The sequence below is a fragment of the Cydia pomonella genome, chromosome 11 (assembly GCF_033807575.1).
Source record: "Cydia pomonella isolate Wapato2018A chromosome 11, ilCydPomo1, whole genome shotgun sequence".
Taxonomy (NCBI): Eukaryota; Metazoa; Arthropoda; class Insecta; order Lepidoptera; family Tortricidae; genus Cydia; species Cydia pomonella.
Window position 1 is genome coordinate 19,205,989 of NC_084713.1, and position 20,971 is coordinate 19,226,959.

General features: G+C 38.4%; 3 protein-coding genes across 3 annotated transcripts in view; 2 read left to right on the plus strand and 1 right to left on the minus strand.

Annotated features, from left to right (window-relative positions):
* The first annotated feature begins 14 nt into the window (after window positions 1–14).
* On the plus strand, window positions 15–6,219 carry LOC133523044 (uncharacterized). Its single transcript, XM_061858549.1, has 10 exons — window positions 15–410; window positions 921–1,085; window positions 1,361–1,447; window positions 1,806–2,021; window positions 2,305–2,457; window positions 2,602–2,830; window positions 3,248–3,561; window positions 4,299–4,443; window positions 4,741–4,974; window positions 5,206–6,219. Exons 1-10 carry the CDS (start codon window positions 183–185, stop codon window positions 5,259–5,261), a joined length of 1,827 nt encoding a protein of 608 aa, XP_061714533.1. The 5' UTR covers window positions 15–182; the 3' UTR covers window positions 5,262–6,219.
* On the minus strand, window positions 5,254–8,155 carry LOC133523045 (uncharacterized). Its single transcript, XM_061858551.1, has one exon. It carries the CDS (start codon window positions 8,029–8,031, stop codon window positions 7,117–7,119), a length of 915 nt encoding a protein of 304 aa, XP_061714535.1. The 5' UTR covers window positions 8,032–8,155; the 3' UTR covers window positions 5,254–7,116.
* A 422-nt stretch (window positions 8,156–8,577) lies between these two features.
* LOC133522489 (uncharacterized) overlaps window positions 8,578–20,971 on the plus strand; it is a 34,646-nt gene continuing 22,252 nt past the window's right edge. The window contains exons 1-6 of the mRNA XM_061857840.1: window positions 8,578–8,831; window positions 12,572–12,850; window positions 13,676–14,503; window positions 16,018–16,184; window positions 16,718–16,885; window positions 18,064–18,170. Coding sequence (XP_061713824.1) covers window positions 8,781–8,831; window positions 12,572–12,850; window positions 13,676–14,503; window positions 16,018–16,184; window positions 16,718–16,885; window positions 18,064–18,170 — 1,600 coding nt within the window. The 5' untranslated portion in view covers window positions 8,578–8,780. The remainder of the gene's footprint in view (window positions 8,832–12,571; window positions 12,851–13,675; window positions 14,504–16,017; window positions 16,185–16,717; window positions 16,886–18,063; window positions 18,171–20,971) is intronic.

The window sequence follows — 20,971 nt, forward strand, 5'->3', positions numbered from 1 at the left end:
TGACATATTAAAAAGATCAATCAACGAAGGCGCAAAAATTCAAAAGAAATTCAAAATGTAAAAACACTATTTGATTAACGATTAAGCACCGGCCACCCATCTCCAACCACTATACAAGCAAATGAAAGTTTAATTAGGTCAACGCGTTGGTACATTGGAAGTCACTACTTCCACGATTCATAATGGCGACACCAAACACCAATAGATCTTCCACCGACACCCACGACAGTAACTTTTATAGTATAAGCGAAGCAAACGACAATGAAGAAGACATGGAGTTAGTTGCAGAGCCCTCCAGCTCTTATGATCTTGTTTCTAACAGGCTTGACCAGCCCAACTGTATGTCTGGAGATAAAGATGACTGTGTGAAGTGCAAGACTTCCAATGTACCCGTTTGCCATATAAAACTGGTAAGTGAAATTAGCAGTAGGAAGGCATTTCATTCCCTTTCCGTTGCACGGTACAGTGTTGTCCGTACGTCTGAGGTGTCCCGGACATTTGGAAATCGTGCGCGGAGCCGATATCAACACACGTAAAAGAGTACGCAGAGGTGATGGTATCAGAGGGTCTGCCGCGAGAAAATCGAAATTTCATCATCTCTCGAACTTGCAAGAGTGATAGAGAGTCAGATAACGAAATTTAGATTTTGTATTTTCACGGTAGGCCTTCAGGCTGCCACTGCGCGTGTCATTGGTGAAACGCAGATAGAACCCAGAACCCACTAGGTGGTAAGAACTATTTTAAGTACATGGGACAAATAAAATTATTTTATTTACCCTATGAACGCAACTTTTTCTCGTATATTTCAGTTTAACGGAATATATTATATTGACTAAAACTAAAAACGCTTGAGTAGGTAACATGACTAACATATATCTCATTATTTTCACGTTGCTACCCAAAATAATTTAACTTTGCAGAAACAATTAGAGAATCTCAAGAACAGCACTAAAAGGCTTTTATGCTTATTGGAAGATGTGCAGGCAAAAACTCATTCCACAGCGCTGGTCGCCGATGACCCGCCGAAAATGGCCGACTTTTTGAGACCTATGGCGATTTGGGATCCTGAAAATGTGGATATGATGGTATTTAATAAACCCTAACCAATTTCTCATCAATGATAATAATTTGACGGTGCTTCGAATAAAAAAAACACTAATTAAAGTAGTTGTATAAAAAAGATCGGGTTAGGGTTATATATAGTATATAGATCGTGGGGTTATTAATGCGATGATGATCACAAAGAAATTCTGGTGCGAAATATCTTAACAAAGAAGACATTCTAGTGATACTGTTTTTACAATAAATATAATTAAAAAAATACATTTCTGAAAATTATACCTACAATTCATATTTTCAGGACCGGTCAGTGACTGATATCATCGGTGCCGCAGCCATGAAAAGATTAGAAAAACAGACTAAAGAATTGGACTCAATTGTTATCAGAGTAAGGCCTAATTTATTTCTTTCCAAATGTGCACTCATGGCTACTGTTATCGTCCATGGAAATGTCCACGGAACATTAGCTGACGATAATCAATGAATGTATCGTAGAAAATGAAAACACGTACTTAATCAACAGGTCCATGGAAATTAGACCACGGAGTATTGTTGTTAGTTTTAAATATCACTTAGGTAGTCCATAACATACACAGTAACTGTGGCCAGTAGCCTAAACCGTTTTGTACTAAGCAAGAGGAGGTCTGTGCCCAGCTTATGATTATGACGTACAGTTGATCATAGGCGTATTGCAATTAATATACCTATTGATTAATTAAATAATTATACTTTTTTGCGATCCCTAGGATAAAGACGACGACTGTTCAGTTTACAAAAGACTGATCAGAAAGTGTCACTGCCTGAACCAACAAGAATACAACGACTTTATTATCCATTTTAACGAAGAGACGAAATTCTGCACCAGTACAATTGGAGAAATCATAAAAAACATCTACATTCTCAAAAGGTTTTTATACATGGGCGGCAAATATACTAAAAATGCTTTGCTATTTTTGAACCAGGTATAACTAAGTATTACAAAAAAACCTTTACTAATTATTGGATTTATTTCTTGTATTTAATATGTATCATCGTGTAACTTATGACCATGTAGCAACTTATCGAACAAATGGTATGACCATATTACGTAGAATATATTTTTAAACTAATTCCACGGAAACAAATTCACATGACAATTACTCATGTATCATACGCCCACTTTTAAGATACATACGACTGATATGTTGATGAAACTTGATTGTTGAGTGAGGCGTAGAACATCACAAAATACAAATAAATTTTCAGGGCCTAGAAGAGGGCACTTATGTGGAAAAGGCGGATATCATACAAGCATGCGCCTTCGCTGATGTCTGCTGTATATTCGATACACACACGATTGTGACTGTGTGCATTTCTTGGCCGTGTAAGAATCGTAGCTTGATAGAAGCAGATACGCAGGTCAGTATGATATATATGAATATGACACAATAATACCATCATCTTGACAATAACATAACCATAAAAATCAAATCAAATTCAATTCAGTAAAGGCGATGTAAGTACAACATGATAAAATAAACCTTTAATTTTTTGTGTTCTCAGGAGATGACAGCAAAACTCCTATACAATCTATCCAGACTCGAAGAAGGCCGACGATATTTAAATTTCAATGCGAAAATAACGTGCGAAATTAAAAAACTTCTGAAGAAAAAACAAGATAAAATAAGCTGTGACACCGTCGAAATGCTTAATGCGGTTTTAAATACATTCCAGCTACAGGTTCAGCATAATGGAATGACTCTAACTTACCACTGTCGGCCAATGCAAGAAGGTAAACAGCCAAAACCATCTGTAGCTCAACCAGTGGAATTAATTAAGTTTGCAACCATTACCCAAACATCCATAAAATGTCGAGACGTTTCTACATATAAAAGATCAAAAATAATACCAGAATATACAGACTGAATAACTTTTTGAAATTCGGACCCTATGTAGGTAGGTATTGCTTTTAAGCCGGGTGCCCATAGACTTATTGTTTAAAAATGTTGATAAGTTTATGAGTTCACATATTTAATGGCTTCAACGGGTCTACCGCGATTAAATTTCGTTATTTTACATTAAATCCTAGACGTCATTAAATATGTGTACAAAACGCGACAGTTAAAAGTGTTATAAGTTTATGAGTACCTGGTAGACTGTATTCGGTAAAGGAATTTTGAATCAGTTTTCTAAGTGTCATTTATTTTAGGTATCGGAAACAAGACATTGAATGCCCTAATAGCCTACCGACAGCATATGACTTTAAACGAATTGTTTATGCACTTGGATATTCTTCAAAATCTATCTGGAAATGGAGAAACGAAAAAGCAACTCACGCCACACTTGCCATCAATGTTGAGCTTGTTCAAAAATATGCTCCTAGAGTTTGATAGCAGTGATATAAATATACTAATTACAAATATTATGACCAATATTGTGGGCGACAGTGTTGCGAAAATTAATGTAAAAGAAAGTCCAAACGCCATGATATGCGAAACAATCACATCATGTATAGCAACCGAGGTATTAAAGGCTTACTTTTCTTAACGCGTAACTTATACAATGTACCATCAAGTGGGGTAACTTTAGACAAAGAAAATCTTCGTCAGTTATATTATGTGGCTGACAGCAGTCGCGTTTTTACAATCTTTGAATCAGGATTTACTACCTAGTCTTACTCTTAGGGTAATTTTTAACTAGCTAGTTTAGTTCATATGAAAAAAAAGTTCTCAACTACCCCATTTGACGGTACTGAACATATCGTCAGACTTCATTTGAAGTGTTATTTATTAAAATATTCCAAAGAAAAATCGTACTTACATTACATATAGTATTATATTATGTCAACGGAAATAAGGCCAAGAAATAAAATCATTATTTGAATTATTGATAACCGACATAACATTTAATTAGGACTACGTCATAGACATGTTTAAATAAGTCATGCGTAGTACCTGCCCTATTACTCGATTCATAAATTAAGTTAACCTTCTCTTGATATGACACTTCCTTGTCGCCGTTGTAATCTATTTCGCATTATTTAGAAAGGGACAAACCGAAATTACAGGTTTCAGTAGAGTTAATATGGTCGGCTCTTTATCATTTGTCACCATGGCTGCCACGTTCTAACAAGTATGTAAGCGCGAAAGTGACGGGTATAAAGACAAATGATAAAAATGGAACCATGCTGCCACCGCTGGTCTTTATAAAACACGACACTGTATGTAAAATTTTAACACTTTGTTAAATACTCATTTCAGCCAATTCAGAAGAAAAACGTGACAATTCAAGTGCCTCTGAAAAGGAACCACAAACACCAGAAAAAAGCTCATCATAATCTTGTACCGGCCGTCGCATACATACAGAAAAAAAATATAGGAGCTAATAAACCACAAAAAAATAACGGTTAGTAATTGTCGGAATTCTATCTAATCACATCACTACAGCAGGCAATTAACAAAGTTCCGGTAAACAAAACAAAACCGGTACTTATCGTAAAATGACGCACCAGTCACGTCTTTCAGGAATACAAAATGATAATAATTAGAGCTTCTAGCAAATCGGTTCATTCATACTGTCATTAATTTATTTGTACTAGAGCCAAAAAATATTTGCGCATTTGATATTTATACCTAAGAATTGTCCACGGAAATTACATTTTAGAATTGGCATTAACTACTTTTACATTTGTCTTTTTTCCAGTAATTCAAAAACCACAACAAGCACACCAAGAAATAAATAAAGCGAGAAAATCAAATACTACTAAAAGCGTTATAAGACCAAAAACCACTCCAGCTTTAAACGCCGACAAAGCCAAGAATTTGGCTTCTTTTACTAAACCAAACTCAACTGTTTTCCAGAGAGAAAATACTACAACTTCTGTATACACAGCTTTAATCAACAGGTCAAGAAAATTCATGGGTCTGTCGTGGGGAGGTAAACTCATTTCTAACACGTATTTTTGAAATAGCTTCAGCTACGTACGTACCGTTCACTACGCTGGTTTATGAAATGTATTCATATCAAAGCAACCGACGATTATTCCCTGAAACTCACTCACATTAAGACTATTCTTGGGCATTACAATCCACGGAAATTTGCATTCATTTCCGTGGGCAGTTATTTCATGTCCGTTTGTAATTTGAATAATATTTCCTTCTTTTTCAGATAACAGAAATGTTATAGTGGTACCCATGGAACAAGAAAAGATAGCAGTTAAATAAAGTGTCTATAATTTCATAAATTTACAAAAGCGTATTTAGTCAGGTCATAAGTTCTGTCACAAAAGTTTTTATTGAAAAAAAGCTATGGGTACAGATTCCTTATTATGTATGCATATCGTTTAAAAACTTATTAATGATATATAATTTCCAATATAATATAACGTAATTTGCTGCCGCAGTTTTGCATAATTCTTGGTAATATTCGGAAAGTCATAAAAAAAAAAAAAAAAACACTTAAAAAAATACCCTACTTATTTAAGTTGGTTTTGATAACTATTTGTTTATTTTTCTCTTTAACATGTTTGAAGCTTGCATAACGCAAAAGCTGGGTCTTTTATCTCTATTTTGATATACATTTCGTGTGAACTGGACTGACATTATTACTACTGTACATGTTTTACCAAATCTACTTGTTTTATGGGAGTCAAATCTAGGAGTGTTACTGAAAAATACCCTTAGTTTGGAGTGTATTATCTAAAGACTTGTCCGCTAACTAACTAAATGCTGGTACAGACTTATGGGACCAAAAAAGTAGTCTCATACAAATAAACAGTTATAACTATTTTATTAATGTGGGACTGATTTTTACTCCTTTTTGTAGAGTATCATTTTTCACGATCCAGCCACGTATTCGCGATTTCGCTAGACGATGATCCTAAAGTAAATAAAGAAATAAAATCGCGACCTAAAACATATTATATTACGTTTTGATAAGTACAAGCTTTCAAATCATGGCTAATTATATTATTAAAAGCATTGTATTACATTTTATGCGTCCAAACCTTTGTGACAGAACTTACGAACTGACTATGTACTAGTACATACTCTACCTCAATTAACCATAACCAGAGGAAATCAGATACATAATATCATATCGTCTTATTTTCAGTGTTATTATGACTATAAAATAAATAGTCTAAAATAAAATAAATAATTTTTTTATACAATCATATGTAAATGCCGTGAAATTGTTTTCAATCCTTATAAAATTACACAATGCACCAAATGCTTTATTAGGGCTGGCAACCACAGAAAACTAAAATAACCTAATAATTTTCTGTGCTGGTAACACATCAGGGGATTTATTGGGGACAAGCAATAATGAAACTTGTTAGTCTCTTTTACAATTTACAACACAGTATGAAAAGAAAATAACTCTCACATTTTATCCTTGTTTATGTTTCTGTATATGTATTGGAAACTGTGTGTGGTATGCAATAAAGCATATTGTATTGTATCTTGTCATTAAGGTTCATTATGGCTTTTTCCAAAAACATTATATATACCAAACAGCTCCTAGAATGGAATGGGATGAAACAATAGGAATGTTATTAAAATATGGAAGCAGAACAGCTATCAATATATTATAGAGATTGCACCAATACTTTAAGAATGTTAACACTTTTTGAGGCAGAGGGTCTCTATAATTTAGTTGAGGTCCAGCCACATCTTTAGTTGTATAAACCCATAGAAAAAATAGACCGAAGAAGTGTCACAAGTATGTGACACTTTTTAAAGCATCCTTCTTATTTTTATCTTGTTATGGGCTGGTTTTCGCCACATGATGATTAGATCACAGATATACACTTATCTATGTGATCAGAAGAGGATTGGTTATAATATTTGTGTGCTTAGAGCTTTCTTTAGATTTCTATTATTTGCATACAAGAACAAGAGGGTAGCATTAGATAAAATAAAGGCACCTCAACAGTAAGATTCCTTTGCCATAAAGCTATGCCACAATGTAACTTTTAACTTTTGCATAACAAAGTTGAGATCTACCCAGAATAAATTCTAAACAACTTTTCATCACAAACTCCTGATCAAAATCTTAAAATAAAAAATCTAAAAACAATCAGTCAATATATCTGCTGTCAATATCATTGTTGTACCTAGATTGTGTACTGTCATTGTATCTAAGTGATCTCTTGTTCTGTGGAGGTGGGTTACTCGGCTTGAAGAACATAGCTACCAGGATATAAAATCCCCCAACAATTTTACTCAAAAAATCTAAAAAACCTAAAAACATTGGAGTTGAATTTTTAACCAAAATTGACAATTCTCTCAACAAAGCTAAAATAAAATTGCCAAGGAAATTAATAAATGCAGTGCTCCCAGTAAAAACTGCAATAACAAGTGCAAATATGAAAGTAAAGAATTCTTTTACATTGGTTATAGATAAAGCACTTTTTAAATTAGCTTTTATCTCTTGAACAGTGTCACTAAGAGCCTCAATAGGCTTTTCAACTTTGCCTTCACTCTTTTCTTTACTTTTGCTTGTACCTCCAAACTCTCCAGTCAATATAGGTTCCAATTCCAGAAATGCATCTGATATGTGCCGCAGACACTTGACGGTCACTATAATTTCTTCATCCCTGAATTTGAGGCTCCTCACTTGAAACCAAAATGGCCCGAAGGGTTGGTTGTCTATTTCGGTCCAAAGGCATACGCCAGATGAGTTGTAGCCAAGTGGTTCAGTGTCTGTAATGCCAATCCATTGGATCTTCGGGCAAAGAATACGAAGACTGTTTTGCACTTCAAGCAAATCTCTCTTCAAGTCAACCTCAGCGGGACTAACAACAACAACATCTCTGTAGCCAATGCGTTGGTTAATTAGCCGCCTTTCTAAGTAGCGACCCAAGAAAATTCGAGATTTCAGCAAATCTTTTGCGAGATTTTTCTGCTTCACAATATTTATGTCGTCGTGATCGTGGCTCTCTTGCGAAGATGCTGTTGAATCGAGCTGCGTGTTTCTTCTAATAGTACTCATCTTTCTTTTGAACAATATAAACTGGTAATTTGGCTATCTTAATTTTTTAAGAGATAATTATTAATGACGAGAGTGCACAGATACAAAGACATTGACAACGACAAAATTTGTTGTTGACGTTTAAAAAGTAAACAAACGGTAGCGTACTGTTTAAACCATATTTTAAAACGTTGCTTGATAATTCTTTTTTTGTACCTAATAGCAGCAAATCCCAGGGGAAATAGTACATTACGATACAAGTGCGAGAAATAGGAAATTCGAAACGAGTGGCGATAAATTAAAACACGACCGAAGGGAGTACTGTAAAATATTTACAGTACATATGGGGCTACTTTATAGCACTAGTGCGAGAAGTAGCATATTACGTTACTGTGTCGAACATTTAAAGGGCCATATGTACTGTAAAACGTTGTACGATACATGTGCGAATAGGTAATTCGAAACGAGTGGCGATAAATTAAAACACGACCGAAGGGAGTGTTTTAAATCGACACGAGTTGTGAGATTCAGTATTTTTCGCACTTGTATCGTAATGTACTATTTTATTACAGGTAACATTGCTCGTAACTGTCACTGCACGGTTGTCATGCGATATTATTTTGGAAAATTAGTGGTGTTTTCACAAATTCTCTACAATTATGCGACTTCCTAATTACTTCAAACCGTGATCCGATTCGCATGTCTCGGTTACGTTCAGTCTAATTCATCGTTTTCCTACAATTTGTGGTATTCCAGTAACAACAGCTACGATGGATAACGGTGCGATACAAACACTCGAGACTGCAGCCCAGATGTTGATGGTATGACTAAAATTAATGTCTGTAAATCTATCCCAAAATTACACTAGACAATGACCCATTCTAGCTTTATGATGAATTCTAGGACAAGCTTAAACTGGGTGCTGTCATTCTATTTAGGCGCACTAGGATTTTTATTTGATAATACACCCTAATTGAATATTGTACAACCAAGCCTGCGATTGGACGAAGACAGAAATTCTTGGATAGTGTTACTTGTAATATTGCCATACCTAAACCAGTATGCCGAATCCTTAATTTTGTTTTGTTATAAGTATTTTAGTAGTGAGTAGGTTTTGTCTCCATTTTCCTACAACCATGATTATGAAGAAAGTCTTGATAAACAAAATAATCAGTATAGTATTTATTATTTATTGAGTAAGCTGCCCTATTGAATAAAACCATATTATAAACACAAACATATAAATAGATAAACACACATGAACATATAAATAAATAGTTAGAAAACTCAATTGCTTGAGGAAGGCATAATATTTAAAAATATCACTCTCTTGAGAAGCTTTTGGGTTGGTTAATTGGCGGGTCCACACAGAGTGAGCATATGCACAAGGCAATTTCCTCGCGCACAAACCGGTCAGTGTAGACGTGCCTCGGCCGAGGTCTCTGGCTCTATTCTCGCTCTGTGTGGACCCGCCTAATAATCTGTGTTATAAACATACAAGCTTCTGCCAGCAACTTTGTTTGCTGATTAATGATGTCTCACGTCTATGAATGATTATGATGATTCATGAAAACTATCCTATGTCCTTCCACAGACCTCTAACTATCACCATACTAAATTTTATACAGATCAACAGGGTAACAGACAGACAGAGTTACTTTTACATTTATATATAAATAGGGTTACCATAATTATTCGGAACTGATACAGGACAATGGGGTAGTAACAGCGTTATTTGGATGCAAATACGTATTCACATAGCTTCAAGGGCAACCCTACACTAGCGTCTCGCGAGCGTCGGCGTCTAGTCAATTCTATGGCTGCTGCTCAACCTTATGTTGTCACAACTGGGCAGTGACGCCATTTTCCTTAGCACTGACTAGACGCCAACATTCAAAACACATCAACCGTGACATGAAAATAGAATAGGTAAATGCGGGATGCATGAAATGGCGACAGGTCTCTGGAATAACTTGCGATCCACGAATGCCACTTAAACTTAAGGGAAAAATCTACAGGACGATAGTGAGACCTGTTGTAATGTATGGATCAGAATTCTGGGCGACCAAAGTGGTAGATGAAAGAAGAGTGCACGCAGCAGAATGGAGAATGTTCAGATTGATGTGTGGAGTGACGAGAAAATATTGGATTAAGAATGAGTATATAAGGGGAAGTTGAAGGAAGAAGAAGAATGGAAATGGGCATGTCATATTGCTAGACTTAACGATAAAAGATGGACACTTAAAACAACAACATGGTCAGGGCCTATAGCACAAGGAAAAAGAAAATCAGGCAAGCCACGAAGGCGTTGGGCAGAAGACATTTATAAGGTCGCAGGTGCAAGCTGGATGGAGTCAGCCAAAGACCGTGAAAAATGGCATAAGTTGGAGGAGGCTTTTACCCAAACGGGGTCCATATAAATCTATCAATCATGTTTTTAAAACATAATATATATAACTGTTCAAAATATGGAATAAATAAAGCTTTAATAATAATAATAACAGTTCTAACTTATGGTTGCCAAACATGGGCACTTAACAAATCCCACTACAAAAAGTTAGAAATTTGTCAAAACGCTATGGAGAGAAGTATGATGGGTAAGCGACTATCTGATAAAGTTAGAAATATAGATATAAAGAAATGTACTAAAACAAAAGATATTACTACAACAATTAAGAAGTTAAAATGGAAATGGGCAGGTCACACAATTAGAGGGAGAGAAAAGTGGTCTAAAGCAATAATGTACTGGTTTACTAGAGACAAAAAGAGGAAGCGTGGCAGGCCAACAAGAAGATGGGAAGATGAGATTAAGAGTGCAGCAGGAGGTTGCTGGACTACAATAGCAAGGGATAGGGATAAATGGAAAGAGTTAGGGGAGGCCTTTGCCTACAAAAGGCATACAGATGGATAATAGATATATATATATATGTTAACAACAAAATGTACTTACAAAATACTTGTCTGAAATAAAGGCTATTTCATTTCATTTCAATAATAATAATAATAAATTCGCAGGGCAGCTTGTGGCGAGCTGTTGGGGAGTAACGACCCCACGGACCCGAGTACTCCCGAGAGTCGGTCAGGGTCTCCGTCTCCGGCGTGTCTTCGTCGGTCGGAGTGGACCCCAAGGGGACCCGCAGGACTCTCAGCTCTGGCTTGCCTTCATTGGCCGTCCAGAGAGGAGTCGTTAGAGCTAAATGCTCCAGGGGTGGAAGTGAAAACTTGCATAAGACGCGAGTTGGCACAGTGGCTGTAATCAGCCACTGTGTAGAAAGCGGCGTACACCTCTCGACACCCCTGAGCCGCTCACACCGGTGTTGCTCCTGGTCGTCTTCACGACGGCATTTTCAGGGGCCCATCTAGTGGGCGGCGAGTCACCGCCTGCCTCGATAACTAGTGGAAACATTGTTATGGCAGGTGTCCGGACGTCTTTGCAATAACCCAGTCTCATTGTCCTCCCAAACTTCAATCCATAGACCGTTATACTGTTCATTTTTACTACAATAGTCCCAATGCCTGCTGCGACCGGTTCATGGGTGTCTATTGTTGCGCCTGTGAACGGGTTCCAGCAGGCGTTCTACATGACATTAAAGCTCTCCAAGGGGCCTCTACGTGTTGGATCTATATCCCCACGCAAGCCTATCAAAAGACCGGGATTTATAGGCCCGTGAAATCCAAGGAGATACAATAATAATAATAATAATATAAGGGGAAGTTTGAAAGCAGCATCGGTAACGATATACTCTACTTAAGGTTTGTAACTGAATGAAAAACGCGAATGTAAACAGGCGGGTGCGCACAGAGCGAGCATACGAACGAGGCAATTTCCTCGCGCACAAACCGGCCAGTGTAGACGTGCCTCGGCCGAGGCGGCGCTGCACTCAGGCGAGGAAAACTCGCGCGTCGCCTCTGTCTGGACCCGCCTAATAGCAAGCGCGCATCCCCCGCGAGCCACTTTGACTCGTGCCCAAAAAACCGCTCCGGCCCTGAGCCCGGCGAGTGGCGAGCCGAACCTGGATGGTTGTCCTTCGATACCTCCTGGAGGAAGGTATGTGTGGCCGTATCCCGTATCCGCCTTTCGGCTACGATGGCTGTTGTGGGTCGCTCCCCACCGATGTGGGGAGGTCAATCTTCGTCGTTTTGTGGACGATGTGGCTGCTGGTTCCAGCTCTTCGCTACCGATCGTTACCCAACCCCACGACCCCTAGCCTGGTGATACCGTTTGATCGGGGCCAGGTTTCGGGGCCGCGTTGGAGGAGACTAGTAGCTTAGCTGGCGCTTAGTCTCGCGGCTCGGCTTGCCACTCGCACGCGAATGTAAATGCTACAGGATTGGCTCGAATTCAAGAGTGACACCGTTGAACTAGTACCATTCTTAGTGTGCCCGTAAGGCCCGTCCTTAGATATAATATATGTCAATGAAATGAACTTGAAATCATTAGTACGTTCAAAATCAATATATCCTATACACTTATTTATGTTTAATTTTCTAAAAGCAAAAAAACTTTCACCACAGTATGAACTTTTTTTATATTTTTAACAAGAACTTTTTTCATTCACAGGCTCCACCAACCCTGGTGACATCAGAGCAGCGACATCAAGCAGAAAGTGTCTTCCTAGAGTTCAGGAGTACCAAAAACCCTTATCAACTCTGCAGGGAGATTCTAGAAAAGTCTAGAACCGACTATGTCCTATTTGAAGCAGCCGGGCTGTTGAAGACGGCACTTATCAGAGAATGGACATTATTGTCTGAAAGCGATATTTCTTCTCTAAGAGAATATTTGCTAAATTATTTGCTGAGGCAAGAGACTCCGCCGTTTTTGAGAGAAAAATTGTTGCAGGTATGTGTTTGTTTATATGAAGCAACAAAAATGTTAAGATACGCGAGAGAAATTAAGTGATTTGAAACATCTGAGGGCCTACCGCGAACACCAAAGTTCTCAAATTGCGAGCATCTTTCTCTTTTACTCCAATTAAGGCGTGATTAGAGTGACAGAGAAAGATGCCCGCAATTTGCGAACTTCAGTGCTCGCGGTAGGCCCTCTGCATTTGTAACAATAGGATCTCAGAAGAAATAATTTTGCACACTTTATTATAGCTTGTAAATTATATAGTGTTAGGATAGGTACATATGTACATGTATATTCTGCAAAGCTTTATACATTTTGGCTGATTAGATGTCAGTACATTTTTTTTTGCTATTTCATGACTGACCCCTTTTTTTTCGCTATTTCATGATTGCGAATGAAAGTCGCTTAGTACCTAGGTACTCTATGTACTAAACTTTCTAAGGGTTAAAAAACGAAAATATCTATAATAATAATAATAATAATTCAGCCTATATACGTCCCACTGCTGGGCACAGGCCTCCTCTCATGCGAGAGGGCTCGGGCTATAGTCCCCACGCTAGCCCAATGCGGATTGGGGACTTCACATACACCTTTGAATTTCTTCGCAGATGTATGCAGGTTTCCTCACGATGTTTTTCCTTCACCGAAAAGCTAGTGGTAAATATCAAATGATATTTCGTAAAAAGCGGTGGTGGCCGAGTGGATATGACGTCCGACTTTCAATCCGGAGGTCGCGGGTTCAAATCCTGGCTCGTACCAATGAGTTTGTCGGAACTTATGTACGAAAATATCTATAATTCAATATTTATTCCACAGACAATAGCAATAATCATCAAAAGAGGCAGCATAGACGATGGCGGAAGAGAGAGAAAGGCTTTACTCACAGAATTAGAGAAAATCATTCTAAGCTCACCCATAAACCAACAGAAACTCGCCTGCTCTCTCATCCTCGCTATCATGCAAGAATACGCCATCACTGTCAAATCAGCCGACGTAGGCTTGATATGGGAAGTACACTTTAGACTTAAGAAATCCTTCGAAGCGTTGGACTTAAAAAGAATATTCAGATTTACTGTCAGCGTTTTAGAACAGATAGTTCGCTCCGGACACAGGCCTGAAGGCGAACAAGCGTTACTGACTAAGCAGCTACTAACTATAGTCGAAACGGTACTATGCTGGGGGCAAGTGTCTCCGCTCCTACCAAAGCGGTTAATCGGAGCATTTGAAGCTATATATGAAAGCGATGCAGCCCCCGCTCTAAGGCTAAGTTTAAACTGGAGAGACACAATATTACAACCGGAGCTGATCGCTCTATTCTTCGAGATACATATGTATGTGAGAACGAATCCTGATCTAGCTAATCCGTCTTTAACCTGCCTAGTACAGCTGGCTAGTTTGAGCGGTGTAGTGGTCTCTGCTAGCAATTTAAAACAGCAGTATTTGGAGAACTATGTGAACAGTTTCTTGAATATGATGGCTAATATTCAGCCGATGGAGAGAGAGATGCTTGGTATATCGGATATATATCGGCGGTTGATTCAGTTCTTCGCACCGAGCATGATCGCTAATACGCCGCCGACTTTGCTGCAGAATTTAACGACGCTCACTTGCCATTGTATTAGAGGAGCTGTGGTGGAAGAAGGGGTAAGTTCAACTTTTTGGGAACTAAAGAAAAGACGCTTACCACAAAAGATTTTCGTACATCTATCTCTATTGCACGCGGCTAATTATATTGCTGTCCCGCCCATGGTGCTGGATGCCAGTGTCACTGTGCAAGCAGGACAGCAATATAATTATGCGCGTGCAATAGAGATAGCAACAGGCGGGTCAATGTACGAAAATTCCTTGTTGTAGGCGTCTTTTCATGAATTAAATTCGTTTATTAAATACATTGAAATATATATATATATATATATATATATATATATATATATATATATATATATATATATATATATGACGGATCAAGAGGGTCGAGGTCTTCATCGGACATGATTAGCTATTTGAATTAGAACACAACAATGCACAGTTTAAAATTTTATTATGGTGGCAAATTAACAACGTAATTTTAATCGTAAATCGACTGGGCAGTTCCAACGAAACGCGGTACAGTTCCTAAGAGACTAGTGCACTTCGCCACTGCTGGAAGTAGAATGACCTCTCGCCATTCTCGTGCCCCTTCTCCTAGACTCCGTACAGCGCCACAGATGGCGCTTGCGTTCCGCAGCAACTTCCGACGAGTCATGAGTACGGACTCATTTGAGTCATTTGAACATCCGTGATCATGACCAGGATGCGACATATATATAGTAGTGCGAAAAAGCCGCTAACGCCCTGGACCTCTAGGCTACCCCATCACGTCGGTACAGTCAAAAGATTTAATTTGTGACAAACAACATGATGGTCGCTAGAGACCTCATACTATTGTCACTGCGACAAGGTACAAAATGGGTCACATCTTTGACCAACTCTCACTCACTCTGGTCAGTTATGCTTTAGTATAATACATCTATTTAAGTTATAAGAGGCAAGTTCTTTTAACAATTTTCTCAGGCTAATTTCCAGTTATCCCAGCCGGAAATTGTCGTCATCAAAGAAATTGCTGTTAGAGCTTTACCAGTGAGTCTTGTCACAAGCTGCTTCATAGAATTCTTTATATAGCAACAATTTTGCTTATCAAATTATGTGTCAGTTTCAATAAGCCATTGTTTCATTTCGTAGTAATTTGATTGCCAGGTCAGGCCAAATGCGGTGTAGTCCAACAAAGCTATCTCTGTATGGCATTTGCAATTACAAAGTGTGGCAATGTATAATATGGACTTTAATTTCAATTAAATTGAATTTTCTTTTGTTATATATCTCGTTAAGCAATCCAATATTAATCATGTAAATCCTCAATCAGAAACTATTTGCTAGGTGCTCGAGGCACACCCGGAGTTTGTTTGTGAGTGCAATAGGACGACTGATGACTGAGTGTAAGAGAGTGATAGAGTGAGAGATGCCTAGTAGTATTATATAATGTGGTTATGTAGAAACTTTTGTACTCAATATTTAAGTATTACTGTCTCTCAATTTGTGCCGCTGTGGCTCTAGCTGTTAAGGTACGATTGTAAGCTTAAATAAACAATAATGTTCAGGTAAATACAAACATTTTTCAGGTAAACGATGACTCGGTCTGGCGAGAATCCCTGAACAAATTCCTGCACACTTGGAGTTCCATCGTCCACGACACGGACGGATACTCGGCGGACACGCTCACAAACCCGTGTATAGAGATATTTAACACTTATCTACAATGTCGGTTGGCACCGCCGGATGGGACCAGGTATGTTAATAAAATATAGACTTTATGACTATTGGGATAAGTTGGAAAATCTCTAAATAAGTTCCATCGTCTACGACATGGACGGATACTCGACAGAGATTCCAATATTTAACACTTCTACAATGTCGCTTGGCACCGCCAGATGGAACTAGGTACGTCATACAAATATAGACTTTATTATTAGTTTGATAAGGTAGAGAATATCTAAATTATTTCCACCATCCACGACACTGGCGGATGCTCGGCAGAGACCCGTGTATAGAGATATTTAACATTTATCTACAATGCCGATTGGCCCCGCCGGATAGGACCAGGTATGTTATTAAAATATAGACTTTATGATTATTGTGATAAGGTAGAGAATCTCTAAATAAGTTCTATTGGCAACTACACGGGAGGATATTCGGCACACTTATCTACAATGCCGGTTAGCACGACCAGATGGGACCAGGTATGTTATTAAAATATAGACTTTATTACTATTGTAGTTAGGTAGAAAAATCTATTCATATTAATTATCTCATTGTTCACAGAGGCGTGGAAAGCAGCGACGGCTGCGCCGACGACATAAAAGACGACGTGGAAGAAGACGAACGAAAACAACACAGCGACGTATTGTTGACTATTGGTGCCATCGCCAGAAAAGCTCCCGCGCATTGCTGCCATGTGCTCTTCACTGTCCTCCACGAACGGAGCAAGAGGTGAGCTTGACGACCGAGCGGGACAAGGTCTTTAGGGGGCCCACTGATTATCAGTTCGCCGGACGATATTCGCAAAATAACTGACAGGCCGATAAAGAGTAAAAAGATATTTTATTATTCAAGTAGGCATATGACAATGCGCTTATGAACGTCAAATAAAGCTACACCGGCTCTAACCCTACACCTCCGAGAAGATTTAAATCCAATTGGATGAGGGTATGGACCGGCAAGAAACTCTGCTGACACATCTTTTCAAAACATTATATCTTATAATTTAATGCTAGTTATTAAATAAAAAAAAATAGATTACTATAGAAATCATGCAATTATATACAGTAGCTACTTTTCTTTATAGAAATTTGATTTAAAATATATATGTACATCAAATCATACAAATACGTAGCTCTTTCAGAAAACACACTGAATTCTACATATCGTCTGGCGAACTGGTAATCAGTTGGCCCCTTTAGTGTCAACTTGGATGCACTGTTTTTATGTTGCAATTGTCTGATAGGATAATTTAGGGCGTCCGCAGCTTCGCGCGGGTGCAAGGAGCAGCCGCACGCGGGTGACATTCTAGGTAAGATCCACCGCACGCGCCCGCGTGAGTCAGCAGCGCTCATACTGTTTTTCGCTAACCCGCTCGCCCGCTCCGTGCACGCGCGACGTTGCGGACGCCCTTAAGCAAAATGAGGATTACTCTTCAATGTTTTTTTTATACCTCGACGGTGGCAAACAAGCATACGACCCGCCTGATGGTAAGCAGTCACCGCAGCCTATGGACACCTGCAACTCCAACTACAGTATAATCAGTTAAAATAATAGCACTACGTTTGATTATGGAAGGTAGAGGCAAGGAACAGAATATCCTTAGGCAGAACTGTTGCAAGTGTCCAGCTGTCAGCTATAAATAAAAGTTCCAAATCTCTCCAGAGTAGCGCTAGAGTAGCTAAGAACCTAGGCGTTATTGACGGAGTGAAGTGCGCTGTCTATGATTAGATTTTTTTCTCAAGTATTCTATGTATTGTAGCGCCACCTATTTATGGTTTTTTGACGGACACTTTTTGGTATATGGAGATTCTGTTCCTTGCCTCTACCTTCCATAGGTTTGATGTCAGACTTAAAGATTATAATTACGTAGGTACTTTGTTACATATTTCCGTGTTGTGTTTCTGTAGATTGGAGGAGCATCTGCAGCTAATGCATATGGGCAAGCTGCCGGTGAGCGGCGGCGAACAACTGATCAGTTTGTTCGAGGATCTACACTGGACTCTCATGATTACAGGTAATAGGGGTCGTATTGGACATGTTGTTTGACATGTTGGGAGGTCAGATGGCAGTTGCTTTTGTAAATAATAACCGGCCAAGAGCATGTCGGGCCACGCTCAGTGTAGGGTTCCGTAGTTACTCTTCCGTCACAATAAGCTAAACTGGAGCTTAAAGTATAGTAAATTGTTTACCAAGGGATGAAACGGTACCTTTCACGCGAGTTAAACAAATAGGCAAATTTGCATAATCATTACCTAATTAAAGTAAGTTTTTTTACTAAGAAGGGGAAACTTTTTGCGATAACTCAAAAACAGCTAAACTGATCATGTCCGCTATAGTTTTCATTTAATGTCTTTCTTAAGCTCTACTTCAACGATTTTTTTCATATTTTTTGGACCTATGGTTCAAAAGTTAGAGGGGGGGGGGGGACACATTTTTTTTTCTTTCGGAGCGATTATCTCCGAATATATTCACTTTATCAAAAAATGTTTGTTGAAGACCCCTATTAGTTTTGAAAGACCTTTCCAACGATACCCCACACTAGGGTTGAAGCAAAAAAAAAATTCACCCCCACTTTACGTGTAGGGGAGGTACCCTCAAAAAAATTAAATTTTTAGGTTTTATTGTACGACTTTGTCGGCTTAATTGATTTATATATCCATGCCGAATTTCAGCTTTCTAGCACTAACGACCACGGAGCAAAGCCTCGGACAGACAGACAGACAGACAGACGGACATGGCGAAACTATAAGGGTTCCTAGTTGACTACGGAACCCTAAAAAGGTTCCTTCACGAATTAGTTGCCAAGGGGACCCCAGGCTCCTATGATCTGTGGCAACAAATAAGGCTAACCATTGACATATATCTAAGGACGAGCCTTACGGTTAATAAGAATGGGACCAGTACAGCGGTGTCACGCACACGAATTCGAGCCAATCGTGCAGTCTAACGTCATAACGCGATTGGTTGATGAATACGCATCACGCGCGCGATTGGTCGCAACTAGTTGCGTTAGACTGCACGATTGGCTCGAATTCGTGAGTGACACCACTGAACTAGCACCGTTCTTGGTGCCCGTAAGGCCTATCCTTAGATATATGTCAACGGGGCCAACTATATTTCATTAGACCATGATTATGACCGTGATTTCATTGTTGCCAAATTTACGCAGAGTCGGACCACGCTAAGTTTTCACGCCAAGTGCTACGTCAAGTATGACGCTCCTTTGAGAGAGATGTGTGCATTGTCACTGTGCAAAGTTAGAGTGGTCGGAATCTACAAACGCAAAATTTCAGTTCTAAATCAAATTTTACATACATACATAAACTCGCGCCAAAAGGGGTAGGCAGAGCACATGAAACTGCTAATTTCAGTGCCAATTCTAGCCAATAAGGGGTAAAAAAAAAACAAATAGTGATATTGCACAATGTGACAGATTGCCAACCCATCGCCCACAACACTTGAAACCATATCAAACAGTCGACTTCTACAACACGTACGGGAGGAAAGGGGGTGGTGAAATTCTCAACCACACGGGGACACGGGTCAAATTCGGGGTTGAATTTTATCTATTAGATTTATCACAAAAGACTGGGACAGAAACTAAATGAAAATGAATTTAGCTAAAGCTGTTAAAGAAATATAAATAATAAATGTTATTACACAAATTGACTGAAAGTCCCACACTAAATTATATTTTATTTTTTAATTTTAATATTTTTAAATTGACGTAATTGTAATTTATTTCGTTGACATATTGAATTAATTGATAGTTTTATAAAAATGTTATAGAATATAAATTATTGATGATGTCTTTATGTATTGCCTGTTATGAAGACTGTATACAATTAATTATGTAAGTATATTTTTGTACGCCGAAAGGCAAAACATAGTGAAATAATTGTTAACTAAACACCTCTCATATGATGTACAGTCAGCGTCAAATACTTTGTAGCAACCAAAGTAGTCAAATAGTTCGGTACACCATATATTTAGTATGGTGTACCGAACTATTTGGCCAGTTTGACTGCTACAGTGTATTTGACGCTGACTGTACCTATGTTTTGCAAAATAAACACTTTTGACGTTTGACTAAGCTCAATAAGGCTTGTGTTAAGATTACTTAGACAACGATATACCGGGTGTTTCCTGTAACAGGAGCATTAAATTAAACTGTAGGCTGTACTCTCAAACTGACCAACATTTGTTCAACAACTTTGAAAAATAATTTATGTTTTGATTTTTATTACGCATTCAAGTTAATTCTAAGACGCAATGTATTGCGAATTTTGTTATGTTTAAAGCGTGACAAGCAACGTTGCTCGTGTCGTGTTACAGGAAACACCCGGTATATAATATACAAATATTTAGAAATAGATACTTAAACACATAGTAAACCCGAATATTTGATCCGTGCTCATCGCACAAATAAATACCCTAATCAGGATTTGAAACCGGGACCATTGGCTTCATAGGCAGGGTCACTACCCACTAGGCCAGACAGGTCAGGACAGGATATTAGTTGAGGATAACGATCATGATCTCTCGTGATGCGTCTCTCTCTGTTAACCTTTTTCCAGGCATAGTATGATTTATCGACCACATACGCGCCAATAGAATTTCAACCTTAGCCATCTGATTTAAAATTCAAATTATTAAAGCAAGAGTGAATAGGCTACTACTGAATCGGTGAGCTCCATCTTAGGCCCTGTCTTCACTTTCCATCAGGTGTGACTAGAGCCAATCGCCGATCAGTTTTTAATAAAAAAAAAAAAAAAATTAGATTGCACTTTCGGAAAATGTGACTTGTCTTCAAAT